Raw genomic sequence first — 19,576 nt, 5'->3', positions numbered from 1 at the left:
AACTTTCATCTCTGCCTCCATCCCCACTCCATCGTCAGTTTAAATGGGGCAAGGCGGGGCGGGACCCCATTTCTTTTCGGTCCACTTTCATCTTTAAAGGTAATTTAGTTATTTTACTAATGGGGCAGGTCTATCTCTGCCTCCATCGGGTCTGATTTTTAACTTTCATCCCTATCTCCATCTCTATTTCATGTCCTCCATCCCTAGTCCAAACAAAGGTAAGCGGGGCAGGCCCGTTGTCCCTCCAGTCCACTGCCATCCCTACGGTTTACCCTTGAGTGTCGACGCGAATACAGTGATGTCATATCACAATTTTCGGAGAACCCGACTTGTCACGTACGGGCCAACACAAAAAAAAAAACGGAACTGCTAAAACCGATTCGAATAGGGTAGTGAAGATGAAGCTTCCCACGTACGCAACTGACCAGCACGCGCGCAGCCACCGAAAAAAAAAGAAAAAGGGCAAAAACTCGGTGCATTCTTTCTCTTCTCTTCCCTCCCGGATCTCGCGTCAATTCCATTGAAGAGGAAATGCCGGCGATCGTCGTCTCGTGGATCTCTTCACGTCCCTCTCCTTTCTGCGTCCTCCCGATTTACGGGCCCTAGATTGCCGATCTAGGGCTTCGAATTTCCATCCCTCGGAAACCTTCGAGGGTTTCTATCGCCCAATTCCGTGTACCCGATCTCGAATTGTGCAGCCATGGCGGCCGCCAACGCGCCGATCTCCATGAAGGAGGCTCTCACGGTAATCGTCTCTTCTAGCGATCTCGTTCCGCAGATCTTTGCTCGCTCGACGATATAGTGGATTTCGGGATCCCTTCGGTCGAATTCATGTTTTTGTTTTTGGATTTAAGGATTATTGGTTTCATTTTTTTTTAGCCTGATTCGGTCGACCTGATCGCTTGTTGTTTGATCCGTTGGAGTGGTTCCGTCGGTTGGTTTAGTGCTTAAAGATCTAGGGCTTTAGACTTTCATTGTGAATTGTATTGGTTCTGCTGTTTTCTTAATAAAACTAACTCGATTTAATGGTCTTGGTACGTGCGTTACTTTAATAGATCTATTTCAGTATCGTGCTCTTCGTTGCCGTATGCCGGGATCATGGTAAAACCTTGTGTTGTGGAAGAAATTTCGTTTAAAAGCGTAATATTTTGCCCATTTTTGTTTATGGATCACGAGATACAGGTCCTTTGCGATGAGAAGGGCATTTCATTTCTGTTGTTTGAACCAGAAAACAGATTTATGCAATTCCATGCCACATACTATCTGCACGTGTAATTTTCCTTTTGAATTAATATCTTTTTTTTGTTGGTGACAATGCGGTACCAAAAATTGGGATGACGGTTTAAGTTTATATTACATAATTCAGTTGTTGGTTGTTTTTCGTTGATGGCATTGACATCATGCATAATTTTAAAAAATAATTTTTTTGCGACAATACCGTTTTTATTTGGAAATACGGCAAGAATTTAATCTGATCCCGGCATACTACTTTTTTTTGTTAATGAGTCATGTTTTATTTTCAGTTACCAAGCCTCGGGATCAATCCCCAGTTTATCACATTTACACATGTGACGATGGAATCGGACAAGTACATCTGTGTGCGAGAAACCTCTCCGCAGAACAGTGTCATTATCATTGATATGAATATGCCTATGCAACCACTGAGGAGGCCTATCACTGCCGATTCAGCATTGATGAATCCAAATACCAGAATATTGGCTCTGAAAGGTGATTATGTTTACCTCACAGTGTTTGTTGTTTTCAAAGCATCAGACGTCTGGCTTGTGTATCATCGCATATTAGCGTTTTTTATGCATAGCAATTCGTGCTCATAGTAATGGTCATTTTCTTGCGACTAAGAATTCTAATTGTAAAGTTGCCTGGACTCTCAATTCTTTTAGCATTTTGGTGTTCACTTCAGTGATTTGTTAGGTATTACGTGCCATCTAGCTCAGAAGAAGTCCTGTCTTCCTTGGAAAATATGTTTACATTTCGTAGGATTCCTTCCGTTTTGTTTAACATGAAAGATATGCTCCCGGGAAGTCATCAAAACCTGTGTAGCAGGTTTGCAGAGCTTGCTGATGACTGTCGAGATGTGGTCATTAGTGTTAGAAACTTCGGATTTTCTGAGCAGTTTTCAGCTATTTTTATGGAAGAGGTGGATAGGGAAATAGAGAGGGATATGGAAAGGCACACTGTTCTGTCTGTGTGATGACAAATTATTTGGTTTTGTGTTATGGTGGAATTGTGCAGTTTTTTTGGCATTTTGTGGATAATCAGAATTGAGAATTTTTGTGGTTGGGTATGTTGTTTGTAACAAAGGTTTTTTCTTATCATGGATTTTTCCATTGTCATGCACATAGAGAGTGGATAACGAAAATATAACAAGATTGGTGTTGAAGAAATCATTGAAGGCACAAGTTATTGCCGACCCCAATTGTTTTGGGATGAAGGCGTAGTTGTTGTTGTTGTTGGGGATCAACTCATTACAATTAATGAAAGTAGGAAGCATTTAAGCACAAGATGGGCTTATTTTTCATTATTTTTTAAATACCTGGGTTATCTATATTTTCCAATTATTATTGTTTTGAGCATATTGGAGGAGATCAATGCAAAAAAAATGGTGAATTAACTTGTAGAACCTATTGGCATGGTACCGCGATTCACCTAGTTACACATTTAGAATTTTAGGGTGGGTGGAGCTTCTTTCCTTATAAGAATCATCATAATGTCTATTTGTTTGAATGAATGGATGACTGCGTACATGTGACATCGGTGCTCTTGGATTCAGTATTTTAACGTTATTTAGAAATGGATTATGGAATAAACAATATTTATTTTACAACCGCATAGGGATTTCTCTTATGTCTTTATTGTGTTTAGTCTAGGGATTGTTGGACGACCATGGTTGACATGTTAGAGGGCCTGATGCTGCAGGGGTTGCACCCAATCTTCTTTTGTTACTCTGGTTATGAGTGGTAGGTTTTTCAACTGAATATTGTCATGATCATCTCTCCTTTCCTGCTGACTTGGGTGACTGTATATAATACAACCATTGAGTTCAGTCTCAGATTGATAATCAGTTTTGGCAATTCTGTCTTCCCCAGTTACATGTTGATTTTGTGTTACATGGAGATATCTCTTTTGCTGGTAGTTCTTGTATGAAATGAAATATCTTGGTCAAAACTTATGTTTTTAATTCCAGTGTTGTGAAGTTGATGGGTCTTCATTCTCTGCTTGGTGCTTAAGATAGTGGATGTTCTTGGTGATGGTTTTCGTTTTTTTTGTTGGAATTCCACTTATATTTTTCTATTATTGTTGATTATATATTGTCATCAACGCCATTATTTTTTGTCTCTGATACCATTAACCTTAATTTTTGCACTGGATTTTTCTTGTGCATCCCTTTCCTGCACCTAGATTTTTCATGTATTGCATATTTTTGTGGCACTTTTATCCCAATATAGATGCGAGACCTAGTCTCCTATTATTGAAGTCTAACTGAGTGAGCTGGAGCTAGTTGATGTGTTTTTATGGTCTTCAGAGCTACTTTATTATTATTTAAGTCATCAAAGTGAGCCTAAACTGGTGGATCTGGTTTTTTTGCAATGATGACACTTATGAGAGCTGTGCTGGCTTAACTGTTGAGTAGTCCATATAAGTTCAACTTATGAAGTCAAAACTTAATTTTGGCATGCTTCCTCTAAAATGATTGCTCATAATACTTGGGTTAAATCATAAATGATTATGATCTGAACTGATGATGGCCCCAAATCATTATTGATTTTCATAACAGTTAGAAAAAGGGCATTCAAACTTAAACTGCATGTATTTGTCTTAGATGCAAATCCTGATTTAGTTATGTGCTTATTGATTTCTTTGTTGTGAAATTACTAGATTGCTTATAGATCTTATTCTGATTTGAAGCTCAAATACCGGGAAGTACTCAGGATCACCTCCAGATATTCAATATTGAGTTGAAGGCTAAAATCAAATCTCATCAGATGCCTGAACAGGTATCTGTGGTTTCCACTGCTAAATTATACCGAGTTCTCAAATTGTTACCTACGGCCATTATTAATTTTAATCACTTGTTCATTTCTGTTATTCACTATAGGTTGTCTTCTGGAAGTGGATCACTCCAAAGATGTTGGGATTGGTTACTCAAACATCAGTATATCACTGGTCAACAGAAGGTCAGAATAGATATTGTATTTCTTGCATGATAGCTCAACTACTGGAATTCTTGAGTTCAAATATACAGTAGACAGTCCTTGTGTAGAAGAAATTTCTTCAAGGATTTTCATGTTTTGTCTATTATGTGCTGACTTGCTGCAGGTGAGTCAGAGCCCGTAAAGATGTTTGAACGAACAGCAAATTTATCCAACAATCAAATAATCAACTATCGATGTGATCCCTCTGAAAAGTGGCTTGTCCTAATTGGAATTGCTCCTGGTGCACCGGAGGTACGCCTATCTAATGGAATTTGTGTATTTTTGTTGTCCATTTGTGTCTTCTGATATAACGCCTAAAATCACTTTACCAACTATGTAACAGGGATTCGGCTAGCAGGGTGCCGCACCCGCGTTGACGCGGGTGCGGCACCGGGTGCATTGACCGCACCCAGGGTCATTTTGGTCCATTTTTTTTGGATTTTAAAAAAAATAAAATAAAATTTTCCCTATGAAATGGACTGCGGAATTTAAAAAAAAATCTTTGGAGGGGGGGGGGGGGCGCTGCACCCCTATAACCCCCCTGGCCCACCCTGACCCCCCGCCCGCTGACCGCATAGCGGGACCCGTGCCGGGGGGAGCCCCCGGGCCCCCCTTCCTGCAAGGGCAAAAACAATGAATCAGGCTCCACAACTCATCACTTTCATCTTTGGGGACAACCATATAAGATAAAAAAATGGTAAAAAGCAAGTTGGGCACACACATTCAGATATACATCTAAAAAAAATCAATGCCTCTGCAAACATAAAACAAAAGGCTTCTCATGAAGAGGGATCAGTCTAGGAAGTTAATAAGTGTGTTGACTTCCATAGCCATCTGTAGGTGTTAACACATGACCATAAAATACACCCTTGAAATTTAAAAATGACTTGGTGGTTCCATGCATTAATGGACACCAGTAGCTATTTTTGCAATTTTGTGTAAAAATAAGTTACACACTTATTAGCTGTGCATTCAAAATGCACAATTATTAATATGTTTTTCTAATAAAAATTACTAAAATGTCCATAATTGTGACAATTAATACACCTAATCACCATATCAATTTTTAAATTTGTTAGGGGCATAAAATTGTGGTGAACGTGCTAACATGCATAAATGTCATGGACCTTAACAGCTACCATACATTCATACATATACACTATATATATATATATATATATATATATATATATATATACATTTTTGCCCCTGCTGCACCCCTGCACCCAATTTTTTTGGAAGTGCCGAATCCCCGCACCCATGTGACATAGTTTACCAATAAGCTCTCTGCTGTGTGTGTTATAGGTCCTGACTTTAGCCAATGTGGTTTCAACTGCTATTCCATTATTGTAATTTCCAATTGCTTGATATTTTCACTGCCTAGCTGGTGGCTAAACATTTTTTTTTTCTAATATGCTAGCCAAATCCAATCTTTGCTAGTTGCTAAGCCATTTTTTTGCTCTTTATTTCTTGGTATTACTGTAATTCTTTATTCTTGGTGTGTGGGGACCTTGTCACACCTTTCCCTGCCTTCACATATGCCCCTTTTCATGACATAAGATTGTATATATGTTTTAAAGACTTAGGAATAACTCAAACTTGGTTTATTGCTAGTCAATAGTTTGAGTTGTCTGAAGATGTGGTTAAACTCAATGTTTGGATGACTTGCCGCGGCATCAAAGTTCTAGACTAAATTATCTGAGTTTTCACAAAGCAAACTACACTTTGGAAAATTCCCAATTAAAAAGGTATTAATGGTCTTGGTTTTATTGGAATTTCATTGACTTGTCTTCGTCTTAAACAGACAGTTGAGTCTGATAAATATGATGGAGTCAGCTATTTACTAGGTCCAAATTAGCAATTCTCGACTCAAGTCTTTTTCTTTATAGTTGTTCTGAGCTTTTGATTTGCTTTTCCAACTTGGTTACTAGTCCTTAAACTGTCATTGTTAAATGATTTGACTATCCAAGTGTTGACGTACAATGGACTACTTTTGCCCCTATAATAACTAATTAAAACAATTGGGCTGCTTGAGTTTGGAAGTCAATACAGATATAAACCCACTCTCACTTTATCCAAGGCAAGAGTTGGTTTTGCATTTTTGAACATAGAGGTAAAGGCACTCTTGACTCGATAAGATACTGAAAGTTCACTACCTTTTGGCCCTCTTTCTTATGAAATAAACAAAAGGAAGAACTTTTCCACTGTTAGCATTCAAAGCATTAAGAGCAATCTTTGTTGAAGCGGCAGCTGCATGCATGAAGTGCATTTCATAAAACTGTTAAAGAATACAGTAAAGTAGCTGGATTAATATATCTAAAAAAACATGCTTGTCCTTGGCATTACTGGTATTCTCCATGATTAATGTGCCATGTGTTATGGTTGACTGATTAAGACTTATTTAGTTATTGCAAATAACCTTGGAGCAATGCTTATGGCATGTGTGTTATATTCTACAGAGGCCTCAACTTGTTAAGGGGAACATGCAACTCTTTTCTGTAGACCAACAGCGTAGTCAAGCTCTGGAGGCGCATGCTGCAGCCTTTGCATCTTTTAAAGTGAGTTCCTGTTTAGCTAAAATTCATTGTTTTTTTCCTTCTCTATGAGGAAATTTTGCATCTTGCCCAATGTCCATATCGTGAAGTCCTTCATTTGTTTTGCAGGTTGTTGGGCATGAAAACCCATCCATTCTTATTTGCTTTGCCTCAAAGACAATGAATGCAGGGCAGATTACTTCAAAGTTGCATGTTATTGAACTTGGGGCTCAGCAAGGTTTGATTTTGGATTAACTATAATGTTTCCTTTTCTTTATTAGGGGCTTCTGCCCCATTTGTTTCTCTGTAGCTGACTAGTGTTTTTTTTTTTTAATATCAGGAAAACCTGGCTTCACAAAGAAGCAAGCTGACCTTTTCTTTCCTCCTGACTTTGCTGATGACTTCCCAGTCTCCATGCAGGTGAAATAGTGAAATACCTGTTCATTTTTCGGTTGTTTCTGTGCTGGGTTAGAATTGGTGTTTAACTGTGACCTCTGTTCTGCAGATATCACATAAATATAGTTTGATCTACGTGGTTACAAAGCTTGGACTTCTTTTCGTGTATGATCTTGAGACTGCTGCTGCAGTTTACAGAAATCGAATTAGTCCAGATCCAATATTTTTGACAGCAGAAGCCTCGTCGGTTGGAGGTTTTTATGCTGTGAATAGGAGAGGGCAAGTATTACTTGCAACTGTTAATGAGGCAACGATTATTCCTTTTATCAGTGGTCAGGTGAGTTTTGATGCAAACAGTTATGTTTCTTAAACAAAAGTTGATGTTGCAACAGTTGCTTATCTGAATAATTTACAGTTGAACAATTTGGAGCTAGCTGTAAACCTCGCAAAGAGGGGAAACCTGCCAGGAGCAGAAAATTTGGTGAGTTCTTCCCTTCCTACACATGATAGGTAATTGTTTTTTTTTCCTATACTAGGCATGTTGCATTACAATGATTCAATGCCATCACAATTCCATTTGGGTTTATTGATAATCTTGTAGCTTGTTCTGTAGTTTCATACAAGAGGTTATGGCAGTCTTACCAATGCCCATAATCTACCAGCTCAACCCAAAGTCTCGTGCAAGAGGTCCATAATCTTCTTTGCGTCTTATATTATGTTTTCAAAGCTCTACTAGTACTCATTTTCCTTTTCCCTCATCTAGCTAAAACCTCTTTCTAAATGTTCATCAGACTGTTTATTTTCTTTTTCCAAGATACTTACTGCTTATATCTGATAATTACCAACCCTTATGTTTTTGAAAACCTGTTTGTTGAATTTTACTTTCCCTTTCAGCAACATATCACAATATCTCCTTTGGGATATCTATGATCACTTTACTCATTTTCTGTAAACGTACAGTGTCTGGCTGTAATTTTATATTGCTAGCCCACAACCTTGTAGGTAAATCAATCCCTTTTGTCCCATATTTTATTATGTGAAATTATCTTATATTGATGCTTCGGTGCAATTGTAGCTTCATGGTTTGTTTGGTTCTGTTGTCTTACAGCATCACTGCTGAAAGCCACTAAACTCTTTGATTACTTTGCATGCTTTGTTTCTGTAAGATCACCTTCAAGGCAGTCAACAAGTGGCCAAAACACCTTTTTTTTCTGCTTTGGAGAGAAAAATGCTTTATTTTTAGCTCCAATTTCCATGGCTTCCAGTTGTGGCCATTGGCTGAATTCAATATTTTCTAGATATGATTGCCAATGTTGAGGTCAGGGAGATGTTTGAGCTTTAAACTGTAGAACTGCGTGTGAAACTAGTGGCATGACATGTGAGAAACTAAGGGTGAGTTTGATTGTGCCTATAATTTCTCCCTGACTATTTATCTCGGAGGAAAATCGGGGAGAAATAGTCTCTTGGCTTACCAAAAAACATGGAATGATATATTTTGTGGTTGTTAGCATACTGGTGGGGCCCCCACTAGAAAGTGACAAATACTCCAGTGGGAGTATTTGTTGGTGCCATCAAACACACCCTAAAAATCAATAAAATACTAGTATTTTGTTCCATATTTCTTTGTGTAATGATTTATATATAAACATGAATGATTTCAAACTGAATCATCAAAAAATTGCAAATTTACTAAAACACCCTAAAAAGTGGTGGCATTTTTGTGAATATGACCTTACCTTTTAAGGTCAAAAACCACTTTCAATTTTAAATATAATTACTAAAATACCCATGGTATTTTTTGTTTGATTGACCTTTCCTTTTCCCTCCAAAATAAAGGATTTAATCTACCCCTAACTGGATCAAAGGTGTTTGTCCAAATAGTATTCTGGTCTGGATCCTAATAAAGATACTGAAGCATTTGAAAAGAGAATCTAATCACAGATGATCTATTTCTTTTCTGGTTTTTTTCTTCATAAAGATGCAAATCGTGTTGATATTAATGGTTTTATTTCTGATGCAGGTCGTTCAGCGATTTCAGGAGCTATTTTCTCAAACAAAGTATAAGGAGGCTGCTGAGCTTGCTGCTGAATCTCCTCAGGGAATTCTTCGTACTCCAGATACCGTAGCAAAGTTTCAGGTATCATGCTAGATATCTTTTGGGAAGTTGTGTAAGTTTCTTTTGACGCTTACTGTTTTAAAATTGCATAAGGGCTGGTTTGTTGATTCTGGTTAAACTGAATATTGAACTAGCTCTTCAAATTGTTGGATATTAGAGCTGTCATTGAATACTCTTGACATGCATAATTTTGGAATTAATGTCTTAATGCAGTTTTCCTGTCGGTCTGCAAGTTTGCTTTATAATGAGTTAATGATTTTCTTGTGCTGTGGTTATCATGCATTTTATTGGTTGTCTAAGCTGCTTGCTGCTATTTCTTTTTTACTGTAGAGTGTTCCTGTGCAAGCTGGACAAACTCCGCCACTGTTGCAGTACTTTGGCACATTATTGACTAAAGGGAAGCTTAATGCATTCGAGTCACTGGAGTTATCACGCTTGGTTGTGAATCAGAATAAGAAGAATCTTCTAGAAAATTGGTTGGCTGAGGACAAGCTTGAATGCAGTGAAGAGCTGGGGGACCTTGTAAAGGTAGAACTATATTATATTCTTTCGGTGCTAGAAATTGTTTGGTGCTGTAATTTTCAGTGTCTTATATTTGTTTCTTCTGCATACAGAATCTAATTGAATGTTGTGACTAGCTATGAGGTGCATGTTATATAGGTGGAACCATTTTGTCTCGTTTGGTTACAAACCAAGCTGAGTACTATTTTCAAAGGGTCATGCATCTGTCTCTTCATTACAGACAATCAAGTTACACTATACTATCAATTTTTTGCAGCCTTGTATTGATTATAAAGTGCATGTGGCATGCGTTTGGGTTCTTTTCTCTTTTTGGAAGGTTATTTAGTATGAGATGGTGTCTTCTAGCAATGCCAAGACTAACATTGCAATTATATATATATATATATATATATATATATATATATATATATATATATATATATTTTCAACTAAAGGTATAATATGCTTCTGGAAATTGTACTCATGCAGGCTGCAATTTGGTTGTTATAAGCTGCATGATTGAATCATTGTGATGGTCTTAGGTCTTCTGCATGGAAAGAAATGGTTTAAATTGGTTTCTGGAAATTATGAGTGGATGATTGACTTCGTTTTTGTTTTCTGCAATAAGTGTGGAGGATTCATCAATTTTGAAGCAGTTCTAGATAGGTGATCTTGCTTATGATATAATTTTATATTATATACCAGGTTTATATACTGATTTTTCTTTTTTCAATCTAATTAGACTGTGGACAATGATCTCGCACTGAAAATTTATATTAAAGCAAGGGCCACCCCCAAAGTTGTCGCAGCTTTTGCTGAGCGAAGAGAATTTGATAAGATACTTATTTACTCAAAACAAGTAAGTGCCATCTTGCTTTTTTGTTTATTGTCTTTCTTTCTATGACTAGGTTCAGAATTATCTTTTGTTCCATTGTTTTTCTTTTTATTGATATCCATGGGGAAAAAGTTTATTTTTCAATTATCTGATTTCTTACTATGTATATTTTCTTGACCCAGGTTGGTTATACTCCTGACTATCTCTTCCTTTTGCAAACTATTTTGAGATCGGACCCTCAGGTATTGTCCTCGTGTTTTTGTTTAAATTCTGTTTTAACTGCTTGTATGATGGTTTCCTCTTGCATTTCCATACTTGTGAAAAGATAATTTACATTCTTATATTGAACTATTGTTGGTGGAATCACCTATTATTTCATTGTTTTTCACGTTACTCAAATTTGTGGCTATCCATGGCCACAGGGTGCTGTCAATTTTGCACTCATGATGTCCCAGATGGAGGGGGGTTGCCCAGTTGATTACAACACAATTACTGATCTCTTCCTTCAGGTTTGTTGAATCTCTCTCTCTCTAGATTTAGATACTGTTACACCTCTCAGACTTTGTCCTGATAGTTTGTCTTTTCTTGCAGAGAAATATGATACGAGAAGCAACTGCATTTTTGTTGGATGTCCTGAAGCCAAACTTGCCAGAACATGCCTATCTCCAAACAAAGGTAAAATTGTTGGCTGGCTGTGGGTTGGATATATTCATTTTGTTACTCTTGTCCACTAAGATCAGTTGGTTTGTAGGTTTTGGAGATCAATCTGGTCACATTTCCAAATGTGGCTGATGCCATATTGGCAAATGGAATGTTCAGTCACTATGATCGTCCTCGGATTGCACAACTATGTGAAAAAGCTGGCCTCTATATGCGAGCCCTTCAGGTAAGATTGCGACCTTTATTTGATAGTATTTTGAGATGAAAAAAAAAGGATTTTGCAAGAGTTGGAGACAATGTGAAGGCATTCAACTAAGAAGCTTGATATAAAATACCAGTGGCAATTTGATCATTTCTTCTAATTCTTGCACAAATCTTAAGCCTGAGCTGATTTGATGGTGCTATAGAGCAAGGTTGTGGCTGATTGTTGTATTATGCTGTAAAAAATTTCATGAAATTTCTCTTGAATATCTGCACTTTGGATATGTGCTTATTTTCTTTGTCTCCTTTGAAGCACTATACTGATCTACCTGACATTAAGCGAGTGATCGTGAACACACATGCTATTGAGCCTCAGGTTTGTATCTTTGTTATTTTTTCTTTTTGGAAGAAGGAAAATGTTGTCATATTTAGTAATATTTTGTTTCTTTTCAGGCATTAGTTGAGTTTTTTGGTACACTTTCTCGAGAGTGGGCTTTAGAATGCATGAAAGACCTTCTACTGGTTAACCTTAGAGGCAATCTTCAGATAATTGTTCAGGTAAATGCACTTACAATATGTTGGGATGATTGTCTCGTAGATATCAGTTGCTGAATATGGCAAATGTTTCTACAGGCGGCGAAAGAATACTCGGAGCAGCTAGGGGTTGATGCATGCATTAAACTCTTCGAGCAGTTCAAATCCTATGAAGGGCTTTACTTTTTTCTGGGCTCATTTTTGAGCTCCAGGTATCTTGATTGTTATGGTTTAGCATATGAAAAGCTTACCTTGTTTTCTGAAATATAATTTAGTCATTTGTTATAATTTCTTGTGCATGTTTATGTATGCTATCCTGAATTTTTTTTGCTGTCATCATGTAGTGAGGATCCTGTAATACATTTCAAGTACATAGAAGCAGCAGCTAAAACAGGTCAAATTAAGGAGGTAGAGCGTGTCACAAGGGAGTCTAATTTCTATGATCCAGAGAAGACAAAGAACTTTTTAATGGAAGCCAAGCTTCCAGATGCACGGCCTCTGATAAATGTCTGTGATCGTTTTGGTTTTGTACCTGATCTTACTCACTACTTGTACTCAAACAACATGCTGCGATATGTTGAAGGTTATGTGCAGAAAGTAAGAACCTTATGGCATTTCACTATATTCTTCATGCTTCCTTCTGTCTGCAGTGCTCTTTACTCGTTTATGCATACTGAAATGAAAATTGCTTGTTGAACCTAATCCTATAGGTGATTGGTAGTATAGCTTCATTTTGTTCCTTCAGTAACTTCTTACTTTTGAGCATCTCCTTTGACTGAATTCATTATCTGATAGATTATTGTCATTTAGTCTTAATTGGGCTGCTATAAGTGGTGTAAAACTGTAATTATTTGAGTCGGGTCAAGTTGTAGATTGCCAGGTTAAGCTGTGTAACAGCCCAATGCTGATTTGCAAATTTTGAACTATTACTATTTTTTTCAAGTGGTAGCCAACAGGAGGTAAAGGACAGAAACACGCGCATACACATGCTTGCACACACATGAGTGCCCCATCCCTTGACATTCCAGATTGCTGTCCGCCGTCACCTATAGAAACTAGCCCTGAGATTTATGATTGGGTGCACGCCCTTCCAGAAAAGTGTTTTCCAACTTGTTTTGTGTGATGACGGCTGGAAACTTGAAGAGAAAGTGTCATGCTTGTTGAAGGGCACTGACTCTCTGGCTTCTGGCTTTGCTTGGTTATCAATGACTAGCGTATTGATGGTTGTGATGCTCACCCTGCTTCTCTATGGGGTTGAGAATTGATTTCAAGCTTTACTTATGGACATATTGGTCAAGCTTGACTGTGTTGAAAAATGAACTCAGATACTGTTGTTCGCGAGTGCCAATGCTTGTTTGCCTGTCCTTGCTAATGGCCGTTTATTTATTTTGATTACTATGGCACATGAATTTATTATTTGGTGGAATTATAATCATCACATTTCCTTCACAGGTCAATCCTGGGAATGCTCCTTTAGTTGTTGGCCAGCTTTTAGATGATGAGTGTCCTGAAGATTTCATCAAAGGCCTTATTCTTTCTGTTCGTTCTCTTCTTCCTGTTGAGCCACTTGTGGCTGAGTGTGAGAAGAGGTGACTTCTTAGTACTGTTCCACCCCTCTCTCTCTCTCATTCAAGAATGTGAATGCATGTACTTTCATATGTGTGCAATTTCGTATGCATTTGAAATATCCATATGCTCTCCACATTCTTTGTGGATTGACAATATATTCTTGCATCTATTTGGTTATAGCAGTGTTACTAATTTTTCTTTTTCTTTTTAATGTTAGGAATCGCCTCCGTTTACTTTCGCAGTTCTTAGAGCATCTAGTAAATGAAGGCAGCCAGGATGTTCATGTTCATAATGCTCTTGGAAAAATCATTATTGATAGTAACAACAATCCAGAACACTTCCTCACTACTAATCCTTACTATGATTCACGTGTTGTTGGTAAATATTGTGAGAAGAGGGATCCAACTCTTGCTGTTGTTGCTTATAGGCGTGGTCAATGTGATGATGAACTTATAAATGTCACAAACAAAAATTCTCTTTTCAAGCTGCAGGCGAGGTATGCAACTGCACCTGTTTGATTTTACTCAATCCAGTGTTCTTACATGAGAACTCCCACTTCCCCCGATCCATGCTGTTAACATTTGTATCTCTAATCTAGATATGTCGTGGAGAGGATGGAACCAGAGCTATGGGACAAAGTTCTTAACCCTGACAATGAGTACAGGCGCCAGCTTATTGATCAAGTGGTGTCGACTGCTTTACCGGAGAGCAAGAGCCCAGAGCAAGTGTCTGCAGCAGTAAAAGCATTTATGACTGCTGACCTCCCTCATGAGCTCATTGAGCTTCTTGAGAAGATAGTTCTCCAGAATTCTGCATTTAGTGGAAACTCCAACCTGCAGAATTTGTTGATCCTTACAGCTATTAGGGCTGACAAATCCCGGGTCATGGACTATGTTAACCGCTTAGATAATTTTGATGGCCCTGCTGTCGGTGAGCTTGCTGTTGAAGCAGAGCTATATGAAGAAGCCTTTGCTATCTTTAAGAAATTCAGCCTGAATGTACAGGCAGTGAATGTACTGCTGGATAATATTCAAAGCATAGATCGTGCAGTTGAGTTTGCATTCCGTGTTGAAGAGGATGCTGTTTGGAGCCAAGTAGCTAAAGCACAACTCAGGGAGGGGCTTGTAAGTGATGCCATTGAATCATTTATACGTGCTGATGATGCTACTGAGTTCCTGGACGTGATTAGGGCAGCAGAAGAAGTGAATGCATACCATGATTTGGTCAAGTACCTCATCATGGTGAGGCAAAAGACAAAAGAGCCCAAGGTGGATGGTGAGCTCATATATGCTTATGCAAAGATTGACAGGCTTGGAGATATTGAAGAATTCATTCTTTCACCAAATGTTGCTATTCTTCAAACCGTGGGGGACCGCCTATATGATGAAGCTTTATACGAAGCTGCTAAGATCATATTCTCATATATCTCAAACTGGGCAAAACTTGCCAGTACTCTTGTAAAATTGAGACAGTTTCAAGGTGCTGTTGATGCAGCTCGTAAAGCTAACAGTTCAAAGACTTGGAAGGAGGTTTGCTTTGCTTGTGTTGATGCCGAGGAGTTCCGCTTAGCACAAATATGTGGTCTCAACATTATTATACAGGTGAGTGGTCAAATGCTTTATTCAATCTCTTCACTCCAGCCATCCATTTGTTTTTCATTTTGATGAATCCATAAATAATCCAACACTTCCATGTTTTGGTCTGGTAATATCTTTGCTAATCCAACATTTTCATGTTTTGGTCTCTTAATATCTTTGCTAAGATCTGTTTCAGCACTTTTCATGCTTTTGCTTGATGGCTTTAGTAAATAATAACGCTGATGATTCCTTATGTCATCTGTCACATGAACAAACTCAGGTTGATGACTTGGAAGAAGTTAGCGATTATTATCAGAATAGAGGGTGCTTTGATGAGCTTATCAGCCTTATGGAGAGCGGTCTTGGTTTGGAGCGAGCACATATGGGTATTTTCACAGAATTGGGTATCTTGTATGCAAGATATCGCCCAGATAAACTTATGGAGCACATTAAGTTGTTCTCCACACGGCTTAACATTCCAAAGCTTATCCGCGTGTGTGATGAGCAGCAGCACTGGGAAGAACTTACTTACTTGTATATCCAGTATGATGAGTTTGACAATGCTGCCACAACTATTATGAATCATTCACCTGAAGCCTGGGATCATATGCAATTCAAAGATGTGGCTGTCAAGGTGGCTAATGTGGAGCTGTACTACAAGGCGGTGCACTTTTACTTGCAGGAGCATCCTGACCTAATAAATGATCTTCTCCATGTCCTTGCTCTTAAGGTGGATCACACACGTGTGGTTGATATAATGCGAAAGGTATGATATTAAATCTCTTATTTATGTTTAGGAACTGAGGATGTTTAATGACTTGATGGTTTCAACCGTGAGAGATCTCCTGTTTTTGCATGGACTCAGACACATCCAAGATGTTGCAAAGTCAAGTGAGTTTATGGACTTGAGTCAACTGGATAGCTGTTTGGGTCCAACTATTCTTAGATAAGTTTGTTTTCTCAGTCTGAAAAAATTTAATGACTTGTTGGAGGTGGTGTAGGGGTCTCAAATTTGCTTATTTTCAACTCATTTGGTTTAATATGACTACCAGCAGTGTTTGAATTCCAACACTGCCAGATTTGCCTTGGGTGCTCTAATTGAGTTGCCTGAGGTCTGAGGTTGTCTGCTTGAATCATATTTCAATTCATCTTTCAAATGCTCACATGTTTCACCCACGTCACTGAATACACCACTTCTGTGCAATCTACTTAGACTCTGGTAGTGAGGTTTTCTGATGCATGTTGATTTATGATGTTACCTTGGCATCAATAACAGGCAGGACACTTGCATCTTGTTAAGCCATACATGGTTGCTGTACAAAGCAACAATGTTGCTGCAGTAAATGAAGCTCTGAATGGGATCTATGTTGAAGAGGAGGATTATGACCGATTACGCGAATCAATTGATATGCATGATAACTTTGATCAAATTGGCCTTGCTCAGAAGGTTGATAATATACTTCTTTCTCACCACCTTTTGGTTTATTTTCTAGTGTTCCATTGGTCATTCAGCCTCTTTATGAACAGGTTGAGAAACATGAGCTTCTTGAGATGCGGAGAATTGCGGCATACATATATAAGAAGGCTGGCAGATGGCAGCAATCAGTTGCACTTTCTAAGAAGGATAACCTCTACAAGGATGCAATGGAGACATGTTCTCAGTCTGGGAACCGTGAGCTGGCTGAAGAGTTGCTGGTTTACTTCATTGAGAAGGTATATACCGGTGAAGATTGTAAACTGACTTTATGTTATGATCAGCCAATTACTTTTGTGCTATTATTGGGAGAGAACTTGCTGTTTAGATCTGTAACTTGGACTCATAAACCTGATGTACATCTAAAACTTCAACCTGCCTTCAAGGCTTTTTTGTGTTTTGACTCTTTTGAGTCTTTTGACCCTTTCCAATTAGCCTATTGAAGGATCCTTTGCTTTGACTTATGGCTTGATATTGGATTTGTCATATTATTTTTCTTGAATTTGCAAACTATTGCGGACCTTCCTGAGTCATTAGTTTCTGCAAACCTTTCTTGGTCATAATGCTGGCCACCTAGTTGAACTAGACCTTTTGTTTCCTAAATCATTTCATTTGATTTTTCATGAAAAGGTGATGTAAGTATTTGATCTGCAGGGGAAGAAGGAATGCTTTGCTTCATGCTTGTTTATATGTTATGACTTGATTCGGCCTGACGTTGCTCTTGAGCTTGCCTGGATGAATAACATGATTGATTTCACTTTCCCATATCTCCTACAGGTAAGAATTTCTCGTTCTTTTTGAGATTGTATTTTACCTGGACCTTTCAATTGTTTCTTTTGGTCAGTGTTTGTGCTATGTTATATAAACTGCAGTTCGTTCGTGAGTACACCAGCAAAGTAGATGAGCTAGTTAAGGACAAGCTGGAAGCACTGGAAGAAGTAAAAAGTAAAGTGAAAGAGGAGCAGGAGATGGTAGCTCAGCAGGTAAATTGGCTCAGCTCATTCCAATTTGACCAACGAGCTGACAAAAGAATGCTTTGGAGCCTGTCTTTTGAAATCCTTTCATTTGATATTAGTGCTGCTATTTTTAGGAGGCAAACTTTTCGTTTTGCTATTAAATGACAAATTAACTTGGCAATGTTATCGCCATGCAGAACATGTATGCACAGCTCCTCCCACTTGCATTGCCTGCACCACCTATGCCTGGTATGGGAGCAGGATTTCAAGTGCCGCCACCACCAATGGTTGGAATGGGAATGCCACCCATGCCCGGACCCATGCCCGTATTCGGAATGCCACATATGGGTGGATACTGATGATAAAGATCGTTCGGTGCAAGTTCTGGGAAGTGCTCTTTAGCTTTTTATTCGGAGATTTTTAGATTGCAGAAGAGGCCGCGGTAAAGAGGAGAAATTTTTGTTCGCTCGGGTAAGCTTGTGCCACCACATGTGCTAATCAATATCTGGTACTCGTTAACTATGATCTGTAATTTGATAGCTTGTGTAGAGAAGATAGGAATAGGTCTCTTGCTGCGCCCTCTTGCATTTCTTTGCTTTCTGAAAAACCCGATTTTGTTGGGCTTTTTTTCCTCTTCTTTTCCTACTTGGGGCGATGAAGGGGTGGATTTTTTCTTTTCTCCTAAATTAATGGAAATGGCCTTTGTATAATTCATGCCTTATTGCACAGAGTGCTTTATGCCAGATTATTCTGATATCAACGCAGTTTTTCCTTGGATGGTTTTGGCATTTGCAAGCGAGACTTCTGCTTCAGAAAATGATACTGAAGCATCAAAGCCCAAGGTATTATTCTATGATGGGCCTGCTATATTTTTGCTTGGCGTTCTGGTAAACTCAGCATTTTCAACCGTAGATATATGGAGATAGCATGAGATTGATCTCCAAGGAGTCGCACGCTAAGAGGAATCCAGCTCATTCTCAAAAACCATGTTAGTGCCCCACTCGCAGTTACTCTTTTTAATTAACTGCGAGGGTGGTGAACTGTCTTGTTGTATTGCTCCGAAGTGGACCACCATTTTTGTTGTTGCATGTCGAGTGGGGTCTGATGCACGATTCATTTATGGCTAAGGCCTAAGATGGTCTTCTCCTCTTGGAAGATCAAGGATCGTGCAAACCAAAAATGTATGCCTCCCCTTTGCTTAGTGCAACACCACTATTCATTTCGAGTTGTAGCATGGCATTTCTAGGTTCGTGTCTGGCCTATCCCTCAGTTTATATATATATATATATATATATATCGCCTGAACTTCATGAGGTTCGCTTCTGCGAAAGGTCAAAAAGGTCTTAAAAAATTTTCTGTTTGCGGTTTTGGGCAGTGGGTGGATTTCAGAAATTTTAGGGCATTTGGTATAACACATTATATTTGTCGTAGTCATTTTTTACAACAATTGGGGTCGGCAATATGAACCAACAAAGAAAATCATTCTGGGTCTTCCACATGAATCCTTCTCCTCCAATCATTTATATCCAATGCCATGTCCTCGGTGAGGTTCAAAGCATTCATATCCTTTCCTATTATCTCCATCTAAGTCTTCCTAGGCTTACTCCGACCTCTTTTAACTAATATATTTTGTCATTTCTCCATTCTTTCTAATCGGAGCATCATTAGGCCTTCGCCGAATATGTCTAAACCACTTCAAACGATTCTCTCTCATCTTATTTTCAATGGGTGCAACGCCTACCTTCTTACATATCTCCTTGTTCCGAATCTTATCTTTTATTGTATTTTCACACATCCATCTAAGCATATGCATCTCAGTTACATTTTGTACCATATAGTAAAGTGGGCTTAATACTCATCCTATAAAACTTTCCCTTCAACCGAAATGGCATTGTACGATTGCACAACACTCCAGTTGCAGTTTTTCATATAATAAAGCGTAGTCATTTTTTCTATAAACTAATTACTGTGTGAATGGGTCCGGTCATGTTTTGATATTGGTTGGGCCC

At 38.4% G+C, this 19,576-nt stretch overlaps 1 protein-coding gene across 1 annotated transcript; it reads left to right on the top strand.

Annotated features, from left to right (window-relative positions):
* Positions 1 to 425: 425 nt before the first annotated feature.
* Positions 426 to 18,786, top strand: LOC149819834 (clathrin heavy chain 2-like). Its single transcript, XM_089983640.1, has 30 exons — positions 426 to 745; positions 1,524 to 1,728; positions 3,928 to 4,016; positions 4,118 to 4,196; positions 4,339 to 4,466; positions 6,674 to 6,772; positions 6,878 to 6,986; positions 7,089 to 7,168; positions 7,254 to 7,481; positions 7,560 to 7,625; positions 9,165 to 9,281; positions 9,591 to 9,788; positions 10,504 to 10,620; positions 10,779 to 10,838; positions 11,019 to 11,105; positions 11,188 to 11,271; positions 11,348 to 11,482; positions 11,771 to 11,833; positions 11,911 to 12,015; positions 12,091 to 12,203; positions 12,336 to 12,588; positions 13,444 to 13,580; positions 13,778 to 14,056; positions 14,159 to 15,161; positions 15,418 to 15,903; positions 16,414 to 16,584; positions 16,665 to 16,850; positions 17,266 to 17,388; positions 17,484 to 17,594; positions 17,765 to 18,786. Exons 1-30 carry the CDS (start codon positions 701 to 703, stop codon positions 17,924 to 17,926), a joined length of 5,118 nt encoding a protein of 1,705 aa, XP_089839766.1. The 5' UTR covers positions 426 to 700; the 3' UTR covers positions 17,927 to 18,786.
* The last annotated feature ends 790 nt before the right edge of the window (positions 18,787 to 19,576 follow it).

This window comes from Nuphar pumila, chromosome 12 (assembly GCF_984573655.1).
Source record: "Nuphar pumila chromosome 12, dmNupPumi1.hap1.1, whole genome shotgun sequence".
NCBI classification, from domain to species: Eukaryota; Viridiplantae; Streptophyta; class Magnoliopsida; order Nymphaeales; family Nymphaeaceae; genus Nuphar; species Nuphar pumila.
This window is presented reverse-complemented; position numbering and strand designations above follow the sequence as displayed.